This window comes from Podarcis vaucheri, assembly GCF_965113315.1.
Source record: "Podarcis vaucheri genome assembly, chromosome: 3".
NCBI lineage: Eukaryota > Metazoa > Chordata > Lepidosauria > Squamata > Lacertidae > Podarcis > Podarcis vaucheri.
In genome coordinates this window covers 44,058,111-44,082,187 of record NC_138761.1, presented here as the reverse complement: position 1 = coordinate 44,082,187, position 24,077 = coordinate 44,058,111, and the positions used below count along the sequence as shown (strand labels likewise).

Below are 24,077 nucleotides of genomic sequence, written 5' to 3'. Positions count from 1 at the left end.
TGAATTCTGTCCCTGGCACCACGTCAGCAGCATCAGGAGGAGGACATATGACTAATTCCTCAGACTTGGGCAGCAGCCACAGCAGGATGGTCTCTCCCCTCCCTCATTTCCTCTCCTCTTCCCCCAGAGATACAGGGAGTGTAGCAGTGCTATGATACGGAGGAGGGTGGGTTATTTTTTTCACAACTAAATACACTTTGTGATTCCCCCCCACAAAAAAAACAAGATCCCCATGAAATAGTATGGAATCAAACCACATTGTCTATTTCTGTTGAGAGTGTGTCATTTCAGTGCATTCAGCCCCAAGCGCCAGCATAAATTCACAGGGTTTTTGTTTTTTTTAAGCCACTTATTTTAATCTCCTACAGAAAGCTTAAGAGCCTAACTATTAGGTCCTTTCAAAATAAATTGCACTATTGTTGTTAATCTTCTGTATGAGCCTTGTTAATACATCAGTCTAAGGCTGCAATTCTGTGCATCCTTATCTGGGAGTAGGCCCCACTGAATATACTGTATGCATTTGTGGGGTGCCTGGACTCCCCTTCTAATTCCTGGGTGCCAGACAATGGATTTAGCATGTTAACGTACAAGTCAGGAGCCAGCCTGGTAATGGCCTGTTAAATATGAGGGGGGGGGGACACAAAAGGAGTAGTTCGAGAGGGCAAATGGGAGGCGCCCCTCCCTCAACTCAGAATTAGTTAGAAAGACAAGAGCCTTTGAAGTAGTTTTAGAGTTGGAAGAAGAGCAGTTGTTTTAGGATTGCAGTTGACGATGATGTGGGCTGGAGGGGAAATAGTTGCAGTCTGTTAAGCACAGCAAGCTGAGCAGACGGCCATGGATGATTCCTGCTGGCACCTAAGACTGTGGCCATGGGGGAAGCAAGAACCTCTTGGAATGTTAATGCTATGAACCCTTTAATGGCAGGCTTAGGTTGTATACATGTGTAAATAAACAATATATCATAAAGACACCGCAGTCTCCACTGTGCCTCATTTTCAAAAGGAAACATGAACCCAGGGTAAGTGCCTGGAGTCTCTGGAATCTCACACCAATTGGGGTGGCATGTAAGCAAGTAAGCATACATAGGATTGCATTGTAAGTCTTTGCAAAAAGATGAGTTTGCATTTGGGTCTCTGGTATTCCTTAAGCACCATCTCCAACTCCTTGAAAAATTCCATCAACAGTGTCTCCGAATTTTTTTCCACATCACTTGGGCAGACAGGCAAACTAATATCAGTATACTGGAAGAAGCAAAGATCACCAGTGTTGAAGCAATGATTCTTCAACATCAACTTCGTTGGACTGGTCATGTTGTGCGGATGCCTGATGATCATCTTCCAAAGCAACGACTCTATTCCGAACTTAAAAATGGAAAGCGTAATGCTGGTGGTCAACAAAAGAGGTTTAAAGACTGTCTCAAGGCAAATCTAAAAAAAATGTAGTATAAGCACAGACAACTGGGAAACACTGGCCTGCGAGCGCTCCAGATGGAGAACAGCCTTTACCAAAGGTGTCATGGGCTTTGAAGACACTCAAACTCAGGACGCAAGGGAGAAACGTGCTAAGAGGAAGGCACGCTTGGCAAATCCACACCGTGATCAACTCCCGCTTGTAAACCAATGACCCCACTGTGGAAGGACATGTGGATCCAGAATTGGCCTCCACAGTCACTTACGGGCTCACTGTTAAAACCGTGTTTATGGAAGACAATCTTACTCGGCTCCGAGTGATCGCCGTAGAAGAAGAAGAAGATGATGATTCCTTCCTTCCTTCCTTCCATCCTGTGAGCCACAGATCCAGGGTAGCACATCTGCTTTTTGTGCAGAAGGTCCTTGGCTCTCTCCTTAGCATCTTCAGGTGGGGTGGAAGGTACCCTTGCATGAAATCCTGGGGAGTCACTGATACTCAGACTTAATACTGAGCTGGATGCTCTTACTTGGAATAAAACAGATTCCTAGGTTCCAATTACTTGGCAGACAAAGCTGGTAAGATGGTCCTGGTTGTGAAATGAAGGGCACATGGCTAAGACGAAAGTTCTGTCTCATGTCATGTCACACAAGCTTCCCACTCTTTCCCCTACTGCAGGCCAGTTGGTCCCTTAGCAGTTGGCTTACCCTTTTATATGCAAACTCTGTATAATCTTTTGCAGGAGGAAGGCCCAGAAATTAATCAGAGGCCACACATAATAAGACGTCTGACCGATGGACTAGCAACAGGTGAAGATTTCTGACTGCTACCCTTGCTCTGCTTTTCTCCAATGCCACCTCTAAATTATGCCAAAAACAGAAGTCACATGAATTGAAAAGCAGTTATCCAGCCAAGATACCTGAGGAAGCACCTCCCTGCTTAATTACATCCCAACTGTTGGGGCTCAGCAGTTAATCTCTGCTGTGAATGTCACCTCCTTTTGAGGCTAAATTGTCTCCCAACAATTTACAGAACATTCTGTCACAACCCCATGTTTACTGCTTGAGATCCACCCATTCCAAGTGCTTGCCTCAATTAGACAGCCTATTATGTTTTCCTTTAACAGCAGGCTTTTCACCTCCAAGTTTTCCTTTAACAGTAGGCTTTTCACCTCCAAGTCTGATGGAGTATACTCGGGTTGCTGTTATTCTCCCTGCTGGGAAGATTATGCTGTTTACATTTTTTCTTTGGGTTTTGGTTTCTATGGCAGTGTTCTCTGCTTTCAACCAGCTTTGTCAAGTCAGGCAAAGCTCCTGCTTACCAACAGATTACTTGTACTTCCTTAGAATGGGAAGAAAGAATGTGTGGTTCTTAATACATTGTTGGACTTCAACTGCCATCAGCCCCAACCAACATGGTTAATGGTCAGGGTTCATGGGATTTGGAGTCCAACCATGTTTGGAGATCCACAGGCTTCCCATCCTAACTGTACAATCCTTTAAAGTGAATGGAAGTCTGACATGGAGCTTGACCCATTCAGCTGTTGCTGCCAGACATAAAGTCCCACCTAAAGACATTTAACTTTATCTATAAATTGCTTAGCAATCGATGGGCTGCAGAGGACTCATTCTATGAGTAGGGAAAGGTAGAACTAAGCAGCTTAAGCATCCCCTGGAGCAGCTCTTTGAGACCGGGATCTGAAAAGCAATTACAGAGTAGGAAGATTTCTTTTAATGCATCACCCTAGCATAGATTATAACTAAATTGCTGCACATGCAATCTAGCATTCCTGTAAACAAGCTACAGATTATTCCATCACATCTAGTAGCTGGTGTGGGAATTGGATGCTTTCCTTCTAGGCTGATAATTCCACTTAAAGTGGGAGAATTAGGCAATCACAAAGAAGGGAGGCCCCATAACTAGGCTGCAGCTAAACTGCCTGTTGTTTGTTCAGTTGTTCTGATTCAACATCCTGTTGTGGATTTGGCTGTTTTGATCCCCTTGAATGCATGTCATTGACCCAACAAAAGAACATATGAGTTTCTTAAGGACTGTGGATGTTTTATTGAATGGGTGATTCACCTGCCGGAGTGGAGTCTGAGATCAGTGTTGCCTGTAACCTACCTAAGTAATTAATTTAAACACTCAGCTGAGTGGATACCTCCGTTGGTTAGAGGGTGGTGCTAACACCAAGGTTGCAGGTTTGATCCCCGTAAGGGACAGCTGCATATTCCTGCACTGCAGAGGGTTGGACTAGGTGATCCTTGGGGTCCCTTCCAACTTTATGATTCTATGACCTGTCTCAAACAGGGTTGTCCACCCATGAGGCAAGGTGAGGCGACCGCCTTGGAGGGCAGGATCCACAGGGTCAGCAGATCTGGCCTCCAAGGAATGAAACACCAGCTGCAACAGCTGCAGCCCAGTCATTGGACATCAGATCTGCCTCCTCCTCAGTAGCCCTCCCCAGTGCAGCCTCTACAGTGGCCTCTTGACAAATGGGAGATGCTGCTGGTCTCCTCCCATCCTTATGTAGATTTTTATCCCTTCCTTGTTCCTGATGTAGATCTTCACCCACCCCTTCTTCCCTGGTGGGGAGCAGGCGTTTTGTGGTTCATCTCAGGTGCCAAAATACCTTGGGCTGGCTCTGGTATCAAATAACAAGAAGTCTGGGCTTTACTTTTTATCCTCCCTGTAAAATGATTTATTCTTATTTTCAGGGCTTTATGGGACAATGTAAATGCATTGTATTCAAGGACTGGACAGTGCTCCCATGATGAATGTGTGTATATGCATTCTGCATTGCCCTCTGGCCCTACAACTAGATGTGATGTGAAAATCCTGTTACCGGGGTTACATGCAGTTTTTAAGTATGAATAGTAGCTGCAGGCACTTCAACTTCGACTGAGACCAGAGTGCTGGGGAAGAGAGTTAGCTAATTCTCACTGCATTGTTTTCACTCACTTCACTCATTGACTGAAAACACAGAAAAGAGACTTGGAGCAGCCAGACTAGTTTAATTCACATAAACTGGGGTGGCAGCAACGGCTCACAGTTTGGTTTCTTAATTTTTTTCCTTCCTAGTGAAAACATGAAAAATAAATGTCTGGGACCAGTAAACGTGTACCCTTTCTACTCTTCTCTCAGAGGCTCTGGAGCCAAGTCAAATGTCTGACACAACATCTTATCCAATCTTGTGCGATTGGTTTCAGTTGAGGTGGCATTCACTACCGCAACTGTAACTTCTGTCAGCCACCTATACATAAACCACAAATAGCGTTCAACGACATTACAACCCACATACAAAGGTCGCTGCCAGGCATACATATAAGAGACACTCTTAATAGTCAAATCACTAATAGACTCATTCCCCACCTCCGCTGGACCATCCAAACTGGGTACTAATACTAATACTAAAAATATTTATACCCCACCCATCTGGCTGGGTTTCCCCAGCCATTCTGGGCGGCTTCTAGCAAAATATAAAAAAATAATAAAATGTCAGACATCAAAAACTTCCTTAAACAGGGCTGCCTTCAGATGTTTCTTTAAAGTTGTGTAATTCTTTATCTCCTTGACATCTGATGGGAGGGCGTTCCACAGGGAGGGCGCCACTGCTGAGAAGACCCTCTGCCTGGTTCCTTGTAACTTTACTTCTCGTAGTGAGGGAACTGTCAGATGACCTTCAGAAGTGGACCTCAGTGTCTGGTCTGAAAGATGTGGGTGGAGACACTCCTTCAGGTATACTGTGCTGAAGCCATTTAGGGCCTTAGAGGTCAGTACCAACACTTTGAATTGTGCTTAGAAACGTACTGGGAGCCAGTGAAGATCCTTTAGGACTGGTATATTGTCTCAGCGGCCACTCCCAATCACCAGTCTAGCTGCCACATTTTGGACTAATTGTAGTTTCCAAGTCACCTTTAAAGGTAACCCCACATAGAGCACATTGCAGTAATCCAAGTGGGATATAACCAGAGCATGTACCACTCTGGCGAGACAGCCTGAGGGCAGGTAGGGTCTCAGCCTGCATACCAGATGCAGCAGGTAGACAGCTGCCCTGGACACAGAATTAACCTGTGCCTCCACTGACAGATGTGAGTCCAAAGTGACTCCCAGGCTTTGCATCTGGTCCTTCAGGGGCACAGTTACCCCATTCAGGACCAGGGAGTCCCCCACCCCTGCCCACCCCCGTACCCCTGTCTTGTCAGGATTCAGCCTCAATTTGTTAGCCACCATCCATCTTCCAGCTGCCTCCAGACACTCACACAGGACATTCACTGCCATCACTGGTTCCAATTTAAAGGAGAGGTAGAGCTGGGTATCATCCACATACTGATGAACACCCAGCCCAAACTCCCTGATGATCTCTTCCAGCAACTTCATACAGATGTTAAAAAGCATGGAGGAGAGAACGGAGCCCTTAGGTGCCCCACAAGTGAGAGCCCAGGGGTCTGAACACTCAACCCCCAACACCACTTTCTGCACACGGCCCAGGAGGAAAGAGCAGAACCACTGTATAACAGTGCCCGCAGCTCCCAACTCCTCTAGGTGGTCCAGAAGGATGCCATGGTCAATGGTATCAAAGGCCGCTGAGAGATCCAGCAGAATTAGGAAACAGCTTTCACCTTTCCCCTAGCCTGCCAGAGATCAACAACCAGTGTAACCAAGGCAGTTTCAGTTCTAAGATGAGGCTTGAATCCTGACTGGAATGGATCCAAGTGGTCCACATCCTCTAGACATGCCTGGAGTTGTTCAGTGACCACCCGCTCAGTCACCTTGCCCAAGAATGGAAGATTTGAGACTGGGCGATAGTTGGCCATGTTGGCCGGGTCCAAAGATATTTTTTTTTAAGAAGCGGTTTAATAACCACTTCTTTCAGTGGGTCTGGGAAGGCTCCCTTACAGAGGTAAACATTCATCACCCTGCAGAGCCCATCGTCCAGCCCTTCCCGGCTCACTTTCATGAGCCAGGGTGGGCAAGGATCAAGAAGACAGGTGACCTATTTCACTCGTTTAAGCAGCCTTTCCACATCCTTGGAGGTAACAGATTGGAATAGATCCCACACAATTTGACTAGACAGGACTCTAGCACTCTCCCACCCTATCCTTGCTCCCACAGTGGAGTCCACCTCTTTCTGAATCTGAGCAAAATCATTGCAGGATATCTTGGGGTCCTCACCAGGCCCTGATGGCAACAGTGGTTCGGTTAAATTGTGAACCACCTGAAAGAGTCTCCTGCTGTTATTTTCTGCAGATGCAATAGAAGCAGCGAAGAAGGTCCTCTTCACAATCTCTGTTGCCACTTGGTAGGCTCGACGTTGATCTCTAACCCGTGTTCGGTCTTCAGAATGAGCCCCATGGAGGCCATGCTTTCCACGAAGTCCCGAGTGGCCCCTTGTAAGGTTGTGTCAGCATGGATGTTAACATCCCCTAGGACAACCAAACTAGGTGTCTCCAGAAGAACATTTGCCATGACCTGAAGCAGCTCGGGCAGGGAATCCTTGGAGCAGCAGGGAGGTCGGTACACCAAAAGGAATCCTGTACTGCCCCTATTGCTCAGCTTCCAGAACATGCACTCAGAAAACCGGGTCTTTCCAATAGGACAACTGGTGCAAACTAATGACTTCCTATAAATCACTGCAACCCTCCCTCTCCACCCACATGTCCTGGCTTGCTGTGCATAAGAGAAACCTGGTGGACAAACAGCGGCAATGACAGGCCCATCTGCTTCATCCAACCAATTCTGTTATATATGCCAGGTAAATTCCACCGTCCACGATCAAGTCATGGATGGCGGTGGTCTTGTGAATCATTGACCTGGCATTACACAGAAGCACCTTAAGGTCATGTGGGTCACCCTTGTTGATTCCAGTATCCTTCTGGTCAGGACCAGGCCTGGAGGCAGAGAGAGTCCTCAAACAATGACTAAACTTGCCTCCTCGGTAATGACATGGTCTGGTCCTAGCGTAACTCCTCCTCCTATCCGTGATCACCAAGATTGGGTGTCCTAGTACATCCCCCCTAGTGGAACCTGCCCCAGCCATTCCGCTGGCTAGGGCCCACTCCCGGGCCAGCCCTAAACCTATTGCCTTAAAAACAAGTTTTCTTATACAAACGACAATCAAAACAATAAGCCAATAGAGAATAAAAAGAAACACAATTTGCAAGTACAAACAGATGATGGAAAATGATAACATTATTTTTAATTATTTTTAGTAGAAAACTAGCACAAAACATTATTGAGTTTTAAAAATACCTTGCTTGCTTGCTGTTCAATGTAATGTTACAGTGCCACCTGATGGATACTGAACAAAACAACTCTTACAACAAACATATTTTATATTCTTAGTTCTAAATACATCGTGGCTTAGAATTTTCTATCATCCCTTTATGGTAGGTGTAGTCAAGATTTGCTGATAATATGAGTCCCTGAGGTTCCATCACACTGCTGCATGACACACAGCAAAGGGGCAGACCTGCAGTTGAATATCACATGCAGGCTCAAAAATCAGCGAGATTGGTTGGCATCTGTCTGTATCAGGGGACAAGGAAAGAGTTGCCTTTGGAGGTGAAGTCAAACCATTGGAGAGTTACAGCACCTGCTGTGACTGTAGAGACTGATATGGGAGTGAAATGTTTATTACAGATGGGGCAGATGAAGGCATCTGATGCAGGTGTGCCATGGCATTTCTTCTTTCTGTGCTCTTCCCAGCTTCATTCCTCCTCTGGTCACTGCTGTGGATGCACATGATATCTAAAATTAAACAGCATAATAAGTGCTTCGGCATCCCACTGATTTAAATGGGACACTTAAATGCATGCACTGATGGATTCCTAATTAAAATCAATGGGGCCCTTGACTGTACTGCTCTTTAAGTCTATTTTTTGCAAACACAGTTCATGCCATAGTTGTGAACTCTATGGGTAAGAAGATATAATTCATTCATTCACTTCTCTTTTCTTTCTATGAACTGAGACTAGGCAGAGATAACCTTTCAGTTTCAATAGACATGTGCACTGCAGGAAACCTCAAACCACATTGGTGCCTTATCAGGAAGTGATAATTTACATTGCCACAAGCAAATATGACAGAAAATAAATTTTCATCTGGAGAACCAAAGGATTGTTCTAAACTTGAATACCAAAACAATTATTGATGCTATAAAGTATTTACAGTGGCCTGAATCCTATGATAAGCTACTGTAAGGAAATTTGCAGAAGGAAACTTTAAGCTGCAATCCTAACCTCACTTCCCAGGGAACAAGCCACATTGAATTAAATACAACATTTATGAGTGAGTAGATGTTTATGATTGTGCTGTTACTGTCCCTTTGCTGCCTGCAAGATAGTGAGGCAAGACTTGCCCTTGCAGAAGACATGCTGGCTCTCCTTCAGCAAAACTTGTTCTTCTATATGCTTGGTTATTTTATTTTAACAGTACTTTCCACCAGTTTTCCTGGGACAGATGCTAAGCTAGCCAGCCGGCAATTTCCAGAATCCCACCTGGATCCCTTTTTAAACAATTGTGCTGCATTGGCCACTTTCCAGTCCTCAGATATAGAGGCTGACCTGAAGGACAAGTTACAGATTTTTAAAGAAGATAAGCAATTTCACATTTCAGTTCATATCTGGTCCCAGTGATTTCTCAGTGTTTATTTTGTCTGTTAGGCCTAGACCGTCATCTCTTATCATCACTATCTGCTTCTGTTCTTCAGACTCACTGCCTGCATAAGCTAGTTAAGGCTCTAGGATCTGCCCCCTATCTTCCTCTGTGAAGACAGAGGACAGGGCTGCACTGACAGTCACTTTTATGTAAAACTATGTTGCAAGCGGGGCACGGGTGGCGCTGTGGGTTAAACCACAGAGCCTAGGCTTGCCAATCAGAAGGTCAGCGGTTTGAATCCCCATGACAGGGTGAGCTCCTGTTGCTTGGTCCCTGCTCCTGCCAACCTAGCAGTTCGAAAGTACGTCAAAGTGCAAGTAGATAAATAGGTACCGCTCTGGCGGGAAAGTTAATGGTGTTTCTGTGCGCTGCTCTGGTTTGCCAGAAGCGGCTTAGTCATACTGGCCACATGACCCGGAAGCTGTATGCTGGCTCCCTCGGCCAATAAAGCAAGATGTGTGCCACAACCCCAGAGTCAGTCACGACTGGACCTAATGGTCAAGGGTCCCTTTACCTTTATGTTGCAAGCAGCTTATGCATAGTGCAACTTGAATTACACACTAAATAAAACCTAAGCAAATTAAACAGTTCAAAATCAATATAATTTAGGACCTGGGACAAAGGGAGAGACACTGTGGGATTGTTATAAGGAACAATGCTACACTGAGTTCCATGTGAGCTGACCATTTTAATTTCACTTCCATCTAATAGAGGAAGAACAACACTAAAGAGCCGAAGTGTGGGAGCTATCTCCAACCTATTTGTATCATAGCAACCGAGGGGGCTTCCAGATGTGGACAATTTTGCAGTAATTATTTCTGTTCTACTTTAAGCTGGAAGTGAAATAGCAACTCTGCTTTCAGACTTCTTGCACCTTTTCTCCAGCACTGGATTATTTTGGGATATGTGACTTTCATTAGGATTTGTGCGTGTGTATATTTTGTTAAGTATTTGTTACTGAATTTCTGATAATCCCTGCCTGCTGAAATTGGGGGGCAAGGGGAGAAATAGATGTAACGGTACTGCTATTTGGAAAGGGAAAGGATAAAGTGATAAAGCTGAGAGGCAGTCCATAAAGGAAATGACTAGCTAGAGCAATCTATGGAAGTCAGAATAATAGCATGAAAGACCACCCACAACAGTAGAAAGTTTGCAGGTATTGCATTGAGTTTTAAAAGTTGGATTTTTCTTAACTCTTTTTAAGTTGGAGGAAGGAAGCTGAACAGAGAAAAAAGTAAGTAAGGTATGTTTTGTTCATGGCACTGTGTAGATGCCTTGTAAAAAGTGAACAAAGTGTAGGTATTCCACAGCAAATGCCCACTGTGGAAGCAGCTTAATACAACTTACACTACAGAAATGGGAAAGTTTGCCATGCTTCTCAAAGTAACTAAGGTGTGTAATAAAGGGAAGGCTCTCAGAAAGCCACTGTTGGTGATGTGTTCATGATGTATATGAGGAACAATTAAAGGGCCATTTGTCTTGCACAGGGAAACAAGAGACTGAAATGCATAATATGGGGAAATGGTCAGTGGTGTGAGGGCAGTGCTAAGGGCCAACCCAGTTCCTTCCAGACATTATGGACTCAATTCCCATCAGCACCAGTCAGTATAGTTGGGGCTGATGGGAATTGCAGTCCAAAACATCTGGGGGGCACCAGCTTGGCCAAGACGGCCTTAGGCTGTTATGTTCCCATGGCTACTCTCTTCCACTAACTTGCTTGGCAGTTAGTGGAAACTATTGTGTTGTGAAATACTGGGTTGGTTTTCAAGGGAAAGTAAGGGGTTGGTATTGTCAGAGCATAGGGTAAAAGCAGTCTTGCCTGGCAGTGGTGATATCTGTGCACAAAGAGGAGATGTATCAGGAGACAGAAGCCTGTAAATATTTAAATAACTTTACAATAGATTTTGCCTCTGGTTTCAATGTGTTCAAGCAGTGTCTCCCTGAATGGCTTCATGATGGTTTCTAAAAACATTAATTTATTAAATTAATATGTAAAACTTTAAGAGGGTGGGAAGAGAGAGAAAAGGTCATTTCTAAACACACAGAAGCAAGCTCGATTAGATACTCAGAAACTGTCTGATAATGGTCAAGAATGTATAACAAATAGAATCTTGTAATGAGTTTTTTGAGGGGGGCTAGATCCCCCTAAACGTGTTATGATTTAGAATTAATCCAGGTTTGATTAAACTTTGCCAAACACAGAAACCTCCTGGATTTAGTTATGCTAAGGAAGCAAGCCAGCTGGCAGAGCAAGCTGGATGGGCCATTAGCAGGGGGCAAAGGCTGATGGTCTGTCAAGACTGCCAGGCAAGGGGGATCTTCTGCAATAAATAATTGCTGAATATTCTCTACCAGCAAGGCTTTTCCTGCTCTGTTCCATTACATGAGGATGGATGTGACTATAACGAGTAAAAAGCTAAGAGAAAACTATATTACCTTCACAAGAAAGGACCTTTGTCTGGAAAGGTCTTATCTTGCAAAGTAGCTTGGGCAGCAGTTAAAGTGGAGATTTTCTTCACTGGAAGTAACAAAGTAGCTTTCTGTATGTAGTCACACTGAAGCTGTGATGTTGCAACCTGGCAGGAGCTCTGTGGGTACCAGAGGCAACTGGGGATGGCAGACAAAGGTTCACCACAAGGACTGCTGAGACTGCAAAAAACAATGTGCTGCCAAAAAGGATTGGGATGACACATTTGAACAGACAAGGATTGACTGATACTTCCTTGTATTGGCTCCAGCTTTCAGAGCAAGTTGCAGAGAAGGCCATGCTTGCTTTTCTAAAGTGTTATCTCAGATTTATTGTACATTACATTATAGTATCATGGATCTCTTCTGGCTAGCACATGCCACAGTAGAGTTGCAATAAGGATAGCAGAAAAGAATAACCTCTGTAGGGTTTTTAAGGGGAAGGAAATGCCCTCGTACCATCGTACCATGGTTTTCAAACAGCCTAGTTCTCGAACATTTTGGCTCCCGAACAATCGAAACCCAGAAGTGAGTGTTCTGGTTTTCGAACGTTCTTTTGGAAGTGGAACATCTGACAGGGCTTCCACAGCTTACTGGCTGCAGGAGCTTCCAGCAACCAATCAGAAGCAGTGCTTTGATTTTCGAAAGTTTTGGAAGTCGAACGGACTTCTGGAATGGATTCTGTTCAACTTCCAAGGTACAACTGTAGATTTGAAAGAAACCAGGGTAGACATTTGGAATCTTAGACATTTAGCAAATAATGGGCATTACTGAAGTATTTTTCCAGTATGGTATGATACATAAACATACATCCATATTTGAATACAGGAAGGAATCTAGCTGTTGTACTAACAGTACTAGAGCCTCCTTAACCAGGAAAGTGACATTGGCACTTTTTTCCACAACAAAAAGGGTGGTATAGTTTGATGGAGGGGTGTGGCAGAATATTATTTGATGACAAACCACTCACAACAATATACTTAGTTATTACCAAGTCATTTAGTAAGTGAGTGATGTTTTAGTAGAAAAATAATTGACCAAATAATTGTATTAGAACTTGCGGGGAGGGATTAAGGTTGCTTTATGGTTTTTTAAATAAAAAAATATGCAGCCACAAAAGGGAATGGTAGGTAAATGAGCAAGTATTATTGCGAAATAACCATTGTGATTTCACATCATTGAGGTTTATGTCAAACAAATAGGTTAACCATAACTCTGTGAAAATATAACACTGCTACCAAGTATGTTTGAAGTACTTGACAAGTCACTTCATAATGTTATTACAGAGTTGAGCAACTGTACATTTTCAAATATGGATGGAAATATTTGTTCCCAGTGTTAATGTTAATACTACCACATAGTGGTCAGGTTTAGCACCAAGTGTGCTTGACAAGAAATAATTCTAGGGAAGTTGGAAAGAATGGGAAGCCCTCACTAACCACTCAGACTTTGCCAGCTCTGGAAGCAAAAATGCCCTAGTATTTGTAGTTCCAGCGATCAAACCATTAGTAGTTCCCCCCATAAAATCTTGTGATAATTTGGAGTTATGTTTATTTGATTCCTGAGTCTTTAGGATATTGGACTTTCTATTGTTTGCAACAAGGTGCTAAATCATACTTTTAACAGGCAAGGCTTGCAATCTTTTCACCTGTATGTGCTCTGTGTACATAATTACCGTATTTTTTGCACCATAACACTCACTTTTTTCCTCCTAGAAAGTAAGGGGAAATGTCTGTGCATGTTATGGAGGAAATGCCTAAGGGTGGCATGCCTACAGATTTTCCTCCTCTAAAAATTACGTGCGTGTTATGGCCGGGTGCGTGTTATAGAGCGAAAAATACGGTATATTACATTTACTATTATAATTTGTTATGGCCTTTGACTGTACTCCTGCTGCTCTCCTGATCTCATTCATCCTTGTGTGTCACAAAATTGCAAAGAGACAAAATACAAAACAATGCAACTGGATTTTCTAGGGGTGTTTGCTCACATCCACCTGGACTTAATCCTAACATGTAGTCTATAGGACTCCAGATTCACTACTCATTACCAGTCGGGGGAAAGAATGCTAAATGGAGGAGTGTTGTGTCCCAACATCTTATGTAGTCATTCCTGGACACTATTTCAATGGATGAAAAGGAATTCCTTGTTAAAAATGTGTTTTCCAACCTCATGGGGATGGGGTGGGGCCTGGAAACAGACAGTGATTGCTGATTGGATGCATGTGTCTGCTGGCTTGTGGCAGATTGTCCGCCAGAGACAGCAGCAAGAGTGATCTGATTGAAGATTATGTGTGCAAGAGGGTATGGAGAGAGAGTGAGCTTACCCAAAGATAAATTTCTTGCTACCCCACCAAAGAATTTGAATCATCAGTATCCTAATAAGTAGCATGATTTCAGTTACATTGTACAGTATAAGCACATACATGAGCTCTGCATTTACAGTTACATATAAAGGTGATCAAAAGCTACAACGAGATTTAATAGTAAAAACAAAATGTCCCCTCTGGTTTAGTAACACAGAATCAGAAAATAGCCAAACATCCCAAATGGATGTGTTATTTTACAGACTATTAATAATGATTTTACCTAATCCACTCTCAGTTCTAACCTATGAAAAAGCAGCTAGCATAGTTTAGAGCAACAAATTAAAGAAGCATTGAATCTAGTGGATGTTACACAGCTAAGCTTTACAAAGAAGCTTAATTGCAGCCCCAAAATGGTTGCAGTAATACCCAATATCCATCTGTTATTATTCATAAACTGATATACATTTGGGAGTTGCTGGAAAATATGTTCTGTATACAAGAGAGCTTGCTTAAAATACTGAATCCAGCTTTTGCCTTTAAATCTGTTTATACAACCAACCCTGATGATGTTCCAAATGCTGGTGTGTGGGAGCCACACTCAGGGTGAAAAAAGAAACAAAGATTGCTCCGAACTATTTAGCATAGCACTTTAGCAGCAACAATAACATCTGTTCATTGAACATACATCATTAAAATGGGCCCAGAAGGCATTCACTTTTAAATGTACAAAGCAACATGCCTCTACAAATGTTATTTAAAATACATCGGGATTTCAACAGTGATAAATTCTAGGCAAATTATCTGGTTGTATAGTTGCAACATAGCTTTGTAAACGATCTCTGACTGTGGAATGTAATGGAATAAAGTATTCTCCCCTCCAAGTTCCTTGGAATATAAAAAAATCATAACTTTCTCCATTCTTCTTCTTTGCTTACCTATGTGTGACATATTTGTGAGAAAAATGGTATAATGCTGATATTTTGGGGAGGTCCTCTGGAAGGCTTTTTTTAAAATTGTGCATTCACTATGCTTTGTGTTCATGATGGTACTGGGATGGCTAAACAAAACACTGCTCTCAATTTTGTTTGTTCCTGCAAACATTTTAGGGCAACACATACTGCTTCATTTCCAATTGGTGCATGTCCTGTATCTTCCTGCTGAAATCTTGTAACCTTGCATACACAAATGTTCCAGTTTTTTTGGGGTCTACTTTCATTGCACTATAGTGCAAGAGTGCCCCTCCAGATGGCAATAATCCAGTAACACTGGGGAAGCCCCACAGAACAACTAGTAAAGCTGAACAATGTGTGGGTAGGTCAGTATAAATCCACCACTAATGCAATATTATTGAGCCAATGACATGTTGCAGAATGCACCCACAAGAAAAACCCAGTTATATTTTGCAAATATGATTTTTGCCATTGAATTTAGACTTCTAGGAGAGCAAATACAGCCATAGGCATGCGGATGAACAAAGTTATATTTGCCTACTTTCATTTTCTGTAAGGTATTTCAACTGTTAATAATTGGGAATTGGTTTGCAATTTGTTTTTTAATGGATTAGATGTAAATAAATGGGCATATTATCAAAACATCAGAATCTATATGGCATAGCGAAGGAAAAGTTAAGATACCCTACAATGTATTAAACAAAGCCTCCAGTCATTGTTAGATGGGGTAAAAAAACCCCACATCTTTAATATTGCTCATTCCTAATTACTGTTACGTTAAGAGAATAAAAAGCCTAAAAAAGAAAGGCTTGCAACCTTGTTGGCTAAAGATTTCTCTCACCAATTAAATGTGGCCTGCAGCTATGGCCAAGATCCAGAAAACCACCAAGCTAGTTCCATGATTCCAAGGTTGCTTTAGACTTGCCTTTCTTAAACAGCCCTCCGCCACATGACAAATTGCTTTTGAAGCTGAAAAGTGATTCAAAGGCTGTTCGAAATTGTGTGATGGCATGGGGTCGGCTGTTCAAATAAAAAAATACACTGGGCTAGTGCAGGCTCCTGGTGTGAGCCCAAGCAGCTCTTTAGGTCCACAGCTAACACTGTGGGATGATTAACCTACCAATTAAATCTTGCCACCCTTGCTTTTCATCAGGTGAAAGAACAGAAGTCACAGTGTACAAAAGTAAAAATGCGCACAGAATCTGTGCAAACTTGTGAGGAAAAAGGAAAGAGTGAAACATATAGAAATGGATCCCATGACTAATACTGAGCCTTTTCTCATCATCCAACAATTCCTTCTATGGGCGGGTGCATGGAAGTGTTGTAATGGACATGTCTGGGCCATCTTATCTTAGTGTAAAACAACAAGATAGCGGTAAGCCTTGAGCCCTCTCATGCACTCCCTTCCTCCCTCGCCTGAGGCAGCCACCTCATTCTGCCTAATAGCAGGGCTGGCCCCGGCACAGTTCCGTCACCCTGGAGTGCAACAAGAGCTGGCTTATTGGAAAGCCTTTCCTATTGTGGCTGTGAAGTGAACTGCATCAATGTATTTTCATTGCTGCCAGGGGAAAGAGAGAGACCTTGTGGGACACTGATTGCAGGATAACCCACAAGGTCTCTCTCTCTTTGCCCTAGCAACCAATGAAAATCTGGGCAAGGGTTATTATTAAGGAGATTGTAGCTGACTGCTTTGGGGGTGCTCTTATTTAACCATAATATCTTTTAATATATATTTTAAAATCTATATTAAATTTTACCCTTTTAATATGCTAAGTTCTATATAGGTTAAATGTGATCAATGTAGTATTGTAAAGATGGTAGGTTTTATGTAGGATTCTTCCAGGCAGCAATGTGATTTTTATTGCAGTATTTTATACTGCTAGGTTATCTTATACAGTGGTACCTCGCAAGACGAATGCCTCGCAAGACGGAAAACTCGCAAGACGAAAGGGTTTTTGGTTTTTTTAGTTGCTTCGCAAGACGATTTTCCCTATGGGCTTGCTTCGCAAGACGGAAACGTCTTGCAAGTTTGTTTCCTTTTTCTTAAAACCGTTAATACAGTTGCGACTTGACTTCGAGGAGCAACTCATAGCACGCGGTGTGGTAGCCTTTTTTTAGGTTTTTGAAAACTTTGGTGATTTTTGAAGCTTTTCCAAAACTTTTCCGACACCGTGCTTCGCAAGACGAAAAAATCGCAAGACGAAAAAACTCGTGGAACGAATGAATTTCGTCTTGCAAGGCACCACTGTACGTGAAAGGTCTATAACCCAAGCATTAATAAATGACATAAATGTAAAATCGTTAGCAGGATTGAAATATCACTTGTAGTTTAAGGTTGAATTCTGGACATAATGGAAGAGGTAAAGGATTTGGATTATCATAAAAGATGCAAGAGGAAAGAATGAATAATAGGACCCGCAAAGGGGAGGATGGAAGTCTAGGGGATTCCTTGGAATCTTGTTTTTATTATTTATGTTTGATATAGCTCTGTAAAATTTTAATTTGAAAAACCAATTATTTTTTTTAATTTAAAAATATAAAAATAAACGACATAAATGTGACGAGCTGTAAGCATCAAACCTCTGGGTTGTTTTCGTGTGGGGGGGCACTTTTTTTTTTTAAAGGGTCTCGAATGACCACGGATTTAGCTTGTCCTCAACGCGGCAGTCCAGGGGAAGCGAAGGCGCTTTGGTAGATGCTCGGAAGAGAAGGGGATGATCAAATGCGCTTGGAATTCGGGAAGGGAACGAGCCGGGCGCCGCTTTCTGGCTTCCTTCACCAGAGGAGCTTCTCCCGAGCAGCAATAACGTGACGGAGCCTTGGCGGGGCGCCTGCCTCACACCAAAGTCCTGAACAAAATCAAAACTTTGCGGTTCCCCCTCGCACGTTTGGTCCACATTTCACCCACTTCCTTAAAAAAAATAAAAATCGGTGCACCTCCAGCCCCCTTATCCCGCCCGTTTCCCTCTGCCGCTCATTACTTTTCTCCTCCGCCTCTTCCAGCGACTCCCTCCATTCCCCGCTCCCCTCACGCTCCCTCGCGCTATAGCGGTTCAGAACACCAACCGCCACAGGCACTAGAAGTAACGGAAACTCTGTCCGGCGGCCCGGCGCCTGCGCCGTCTCAGCCTCTTCGCCTCGCTCTCGCAGTGGCCCCGCGGTCGTTGTAGTTCCCTGCGCCGTTCACCTCAGGAGGGAGGAGGGGGAGGAAAAACTCCCCTTCCCAGCATGCCTCTCGGCCACCCCCTCCCACCTCCACCCCACTCCTCCTGTCCCATCTCGGGCGGCTGAAGCTTCTCAGTGTGTGTGTGTACAGTAGATGGTGTGTCGCTCGAAGTGGGAGCGGCGGTAATGAGATACGTGTGAAACCGCCCAGCAGTCCCGGGAGGAGACGGAGTTTCGCCGAGACGCGAGTGAGTGGTCGGGAGTTGGAGGGGAAAGAGAGGGAGTCCGAGGGCGGGAGGAGGCGGAATGGGCAGAGGGGGCAACGTGGAAAGTTCCTCCGGTCGCGTCGGGGGCGGCAACACCGCCCTTCCCGGGTGGGTGGGGTGCGGGGAGGCGAAGCGAGGGCAGCGGGGGCGCCGGGCTCGGGCTGAGTCCCAAGTGACTCCCTCCTCCCGCCTTGACCATCCAGCTGTGGTCAACGGAGGTGGGGGGGGTCAAGAGGAGGCCGGGTGTGCCCAGATGTGGAGGGGCCGGTGACTCCCTGAAGGCCACATCATCCCTGCCCCCCCCAGCTGTGAGGGATGCTTCCCGACGGAGGCTGCCCCATCTTCTTGGGGGGGGGGGGCTGGATTCGCCTCCTTTCTTTCTCGCCCAGAGCAGTCGGTGCCCCGGGATGGAAGAGAGCCACGCGCTCCCGTCCTCCTCATCCTCGCCTCCTCTGCAGCTGACGCCCCCACGACTTTTCGAGCCTTCATCTGACCACCAGCTTTCGCCTGAAGTGCTGCAAAGGAGGGTTCAAAACGCTGGGGAGAGGGATCTGGCGGGGGGGAATGACCAATCTCCCCCCACCTCCCCACTCCCCGCAGCAAGTTCTCAGCCTGGCAACCTGTTGGATTGCGAGGGAATTAAGTGAAGATGCCCATGTGGCTTTAATGTGACCCATGTAACACTTCAGTGCTTTAAAAAAAAAAGAGTAAAAAAAGTTGTAAATTGCTAATTTCAATGGGGGGAACTGTCCTCAAGCGCAGCGGCACTGCTGTAACTGGCTTGCAAAGCATAATATTTAGTGTGAAGAGTGTGATTAAGAGTTTTTCACTTAGTGAAGGGCTTTTGGGAATTGATGGTAATCTCATAATAAGGAAGCAGGAAATGTAGCTTTGGGGAGCAATGGAGGTGTAAATAGAGAAAGAAGTGAGTCAGTTCAAATTGTGCCTGACACCCACAAACCACATGGGGATTATGTTGTTCCCTATGGCAATTGCTGATAGTTTGGCTTTACCAGAGGCTATCAGGGTGTCTAAACTGCAAAAAGGACCGCAGTGCACTGGAATGCTGTGTTTTTCAGCTGGTGTCTGCAGTGTTGCTGAAACCTTTCTTTCCGATCTTTTAACTTTAAGCCCGACATTTACACACCGGATTTTATTAACAAAGGGGGTTCCCTTTTGGATAGGTTGCATCTGTTGCAATTAGGTCCACAATGTGTTCAGCAGTATAGAGTACAGTAGCCTGTCAGTGTGCCAAGTACCTTCCCAAAACTAAAGCATACAGTGCATGCTTTCTAGAAAGTGAGAATTGTTGAATTCCAACTTTCTTTCAAATAAATTTGCGTAATTTCGGTCTGCACAGCCCCATTGTTAACTGGCACCTCTTTACTGTAAAACTTATTTCCCTGCAGCTGGCATACTGCTGCATTTTGATTGCTATGTGTTTCAGCTTTAGGAACATTAGGAAAAGCTTCCAGAATAATCAGGGCAAAAAGTGGTTGTCGGCACCCTTCCTCTGCCATTGCTGGTTTGGTCTTGTGTGGCTCCTTGCCACTCTTTATTGCTCTAGGTGCCTTGGCCTCATAGTGGCTAAGGACACTCTCTGCCTCCCATGCCACTTTGTCTGCCTTGTGACTGAGGCATAGCAATCAAACAACAGCCATCTTTCCTCCCAGCTACAGAGCTGCAACTATGAAGACGACTTCTGCTGCACCAAGGTTTGAAAGAATGCTGGGCATGTCATGTTTGCCAGCAGATGAGTGTGAAGAAAGAAAATATGGAAGCCTACTTGTGGCTTTTGAAAGTAGTTTAGGCAAAGGCAAATAGCAGGGCAAATAGATCAAGATCTGAACTAGAGTGATTACATAAGGATTTGCTAGCTTCTGACTTTGCAACTGATTCTTTGAAATTTCGCTGATTTTTTTCTGAAGAAGTTATTAGGAATGGTTACAAAATGATGTTCCCTAAGTTAATCATGCCTTTAGTCGTGAATGAGTCAGTTTTGGTTGCTACTGCAATTTAGAAAGTGGAAGAGAGCCATTTCTAAATTGAATGTATAGTCTGATCATTGTGATTCTTCATCTCATAGTCCAAATTAGTTTGTACAAGGTTTAGAGCTGCACTGAAAGTCCCTTTAGGTGTAAGAGTAAATCTTGGAATGATGTAGGCAAACTCTTTCTTGACCCCATTTCTAGCAATTTCTCGTTATTTGACCACTTACCTTTCTTGCTTAACTATTTTTTATTTGGTCCTTACACTTTGAGTTTCTTTCCCAAAGTTAAAACTGCTGCAATAATAACCATGGTACTTAAACTGAAGCAATTTGTAGTAAGTGAAGAAGCATTCTGAAATTGTTAATTTAAATGACACAGTGCATTCCTTCTTTCTTTTGTTCATCCATTTATTAACTTGATATTGCCATGCCAATGAGAAATGACACTGACTTCAATAAACCTAACAGTGCTCTCATAACTGAATTTGCAGTAAGATTCATCAGGCACTTCTTTGCATTTACCACTAAAAAGCTCTCTATATCTTCCTCCATTCTCACCTCAGTTACTGCTGGCTCCTTACATTTTATTCAGTTCAGATTACCACTGCTAAAATCATGTCTTTCTCCTGTTGGCCAGACTCACTGTGTAGAGTTTGTCATATTTTCTAGAACAGTGTGACACCAAGTAGTAGTTTGTTACTTACAAAACACTGATATTTCAGATTTGCACCTCTGGATTTGCTGGAGTTTTCACTGGCAGTTGCACAAATATGCTTCTCTGGCAGCTACTTTTGTAGTTATATTTTGTAAAGGGATGTGCCATTTTTTAGAGGCCTTGAAATGTAATAATTCATAATCAGTTTGTGAAACATTTAATAATTTACAATCTTTTCTGCTAACACTACGTAGCTTTGTCACTTAATCCACTAAAGAGAAGCTTGTTCTAACATTGTATATAGATAGTACCGATTGAATCAGCATTTAGGATTTGATATATCTGCAGTCTTGTTCTTCTAGCGTTAGCATACTGCTATGCCAGATACCTTGTAAAGTAATCTGTGCCTGGTTTTCCTTTGTGTCTTAGACAAAATGGCTACTAATGAAAATACCTCTGATGTGTTAGTTAGAAATTATATTAGCACTTCTTCAAAAAGGTTGAAACAAAAATATTGCCAATTAACTTTGAAAATTAAAAGTTAAAAAGAACATGAAATTGCATATTCTTTTAGAAGAGACCCACCATACTTTTCTTGAGTGTGCAGGAACATTGAGCTATGGTAGGGTAAAGCAGTGGTGCTTAACAAATCCTTTGGACCATTCAGTAGTAGTCATTGTGGGAACTTTATCAATGGTTAGCTACAAGGAGCTGAACAAGGAGAGGAAGTATAGGTATGTTGTGTGTGACTTCCAATGCTAGTGCAGCTAAAGCACGGCATGCACTTTCAATCCTTCTTGATTCTCTTAACATCTGAACTGCAAATGGGTGAAATGCATGTGGAGGGGAGGGACTACATTCCACCTTTTCCTGCACTATTCCTTTCTCTTTACTGCACATGCACTAGACTGAAAGCACAAGGTACTCCTTTTCAGTCCTGGATTTAGCACTGTGTTTCAGAGACACTTATAATTTCAGTGAACTTTTCTACATATATTTAACTACTCCATATATCCGTATTCCAAACAACTTCACTGTGGACCTCCCACTCCCTGATGTTAAGACTTTTTGAATATAACTGTTTTCAGTGTCCCTGTTTTCACAGCAGCATTATTCTTATCGAACAGCTTTGCAAACAGTGTGTTGAATATTATTTTTCTGCTGCTGCTATGAGCCATGCTAGATTAGATGTAGCAGTTATGTCGAGGAGCTGCAACATCTTGTTCTTGATATAATATACATGGCAGCTCCCTAAAAGATAGAAGAATAAAGTGAAGTATCTATGACTTAAGGAAATTAAAGCAGAAATAGGTTGTAGCATATGCATTTGGCCTCCCAGTATCATTTCTGCTTTAAGTAGATTGATTGTGGTGTTATGTAACATTTCTAGCATGTGTGAAATGTATCTTTTTCTCCCTTCTACTAGGCAGTACTTGACGCTTCAAAATGCTGCAGACTACCACTGTGAACCCAACAATTCTGTTCCTTGTACTTGTATTCGTAGAAATTTTGTTCCTTCATTTCGTAAGATGAACATCTTCCAAAAATGACGACTCAGAGACCATTGAGTGGAACCTTATTTTTTCATCTCTATTAAATGAAACATTAACATCTGAAAGTTGAATAAATTCATTGAAGACAGTACTTTTGATCCAGGACATTATCCACATTTTTTAAAACTAACAAGAGTATTGACATAAATTTGTAAGTTGAATCCTTGAGTGCAATACTTCGAAGTGTGCTGTTTAGCAGGTTTTTCTCCTCCTGCTGAAGCAAAGTCTAAGGTTGTCCTAGAAGTAGTGAAATGAAGAGGCTGTGTGAAAAAACAATGTCTATTTCTGTTTCTGAAGAGAACAATTTCATAATGATGTAAGCCTCTCCCAACATCTGGATGTGGTGCTAAAGGCAAAGCATTTTTGATCAGCTGACGTGAAGCTGTGCAAAGGGGACCTTCATTAAAACAGCTTCTTGCCAAAATAATCTTAAACATCATCATGCACAGACTGAAAAGAAAAATGAAGATGACTGAGATATGAGGATGTTTCCTTGAACCTTGAAAGAGAAGTGTGAAATTACACTTGCAACATTGCAGGGTAAAGAAAAAAAAAATTCTTGACTATTAGACAGGTCTTGACAGATTTAAATCAAGTCAGATGTCATCAAACGAATCTTCTCCTCCATCCTTACAGAAGTTTTCCCCATCTGCGTCCCATGTTGCTGCTCCACCTACCCCTTCCTTATCTTCAAGTCCACAATCTGGACTCTCAGGCCGACTGTCCAATGGCAGCTTCAGCACACAAAGTCTCACCAACTCCAGGGGCTCTGTGCATGGCATCTCCTTCCTGCTGCAGATTGGTCTCACTCGCGAGACTGTTACAATTGAGGCTCAAGATCTCTCCCTTTCTGTTGTCAAAGACCTAGTGTGCTCCGTAGTTTATCAAAAGGTACAGTACAACATAGAACATTATTGATTTTGATTATATTATTCCCACCATTTTTTATTTTTTTTTTGCCCTCAGGGACTTGGGATAGATACCTTCAGGCTTAAAGTGGGGAGGGGATGTGCATGCAATCCTCCCTGTGTCCACCTCCGCTTCAGACCTTCCAGGACTGAGCAGGAATGTCTTTAGGAAAGGTCTAAGCATATTCAGGCAAAGTCCTGAAGAGGGCTTAAACAATCAGAAATGTCTGCATGGGAGTTAAATGTTGCTCTGAACCCAGAGTATAATTGTTTATTTATTGAACTGTTTGTAGCATTATAATTTTTCAGAGGGAACTAATGAATGTCAGGTTTTTCATCATTAAGGTATGAGTACCTCTTTTGTAATTTGAGTGTTAGCAGCAAATTTTTACATTTGACAGCACCCTCACAGTTTAGAACGTTTGATATTGTATCCTTTCCTTCTTCTAAGAAGCTCAGAGTGGTAAGTTAGCCTCACATCTATGCTGGGAGCAGACTCTCAAGAAGGCCTGTTTCTATTTCTGAGATGTTTCTTATTCGGTTCTCCCCCCACTCTTCTATCTGCAGAAGAATGGGTTTTGGGTTATCCCCCTTTGCCTCACTGTGGAGAGAAGTTAATTTCCTAAATCATAAAATCTGACATTCTCCCATGGTGAAGGGAGAAAGAAATGGGCGTAGAAATTCAAGGTCCACTCCCAATTTTTCCCTGGATAAAATCATTGGGGAGAATATATCAACTCAACAGGGCTG

At 43.1% G+C, this 24,077-nt stretch overlaps 1 protein-coding gene and 2 long non-coding RNA genes across 5 annotated transcripts in view; 2 read left to right on the top strand and 1 right to left on the bottom strand.

Moving 5' to 3' along the window:
* Window positions 1-7,581: 7,581 nt before the first annotated feature.
* On the bottom strand, window positions 7,582-17,765 carry LOC309528006. The gene is made up of 2 exons (XR_014217457.1): window positions 17,371-17,765; window positions 7,582-8,157 (listed from the first exon to the last, which is right to left on the bottom strand). It is a non-coding gene; the product is annotated as an uncharacterized lncRNA (long non-coding RNA).
* Window positions 13,382-17,319, top strand: LOC309528012. Its single transcript, XR_014217466.1, has 3 exons — window positions 13,382-15,973; window positions 16,022-16,673; window positions 17,030-17,319. It is a non-coding gene; the product is annotated as an uncharacterized lncRNA (long non-coding RNA).
* A 117-nt stretch (window positions 17,766-17,882) lies between the features above and the next one.
* The window catches only part of PRKD3 (protein kinase D3), a 57,053-nt gene continuing 50,858 nt past the window's right edge, over window positions 17,883-24,077 (top strand). For 2 of the 3 annotated variants that reach the window (XM_082215008.1, XM_082215007.1), the window contains exons 1-2: window positions 17,883-18,203; window positions 22,293-23,310. In XM_082215008.1, coding sequence (XP_082071134.1) covers window positions 23,020-23,310 — 291 coding nt within the window. In that variant the 5' untranslated portion in view covers window positions 17,883-18,203; window positions 22,293-23,019. The remainder of the gene's footprint in view (window positions 18,204-22,292; window positions 23,311-24,077) is intronic. The other variant, XM_082215006.1, reaches the window with a different exon arrangement.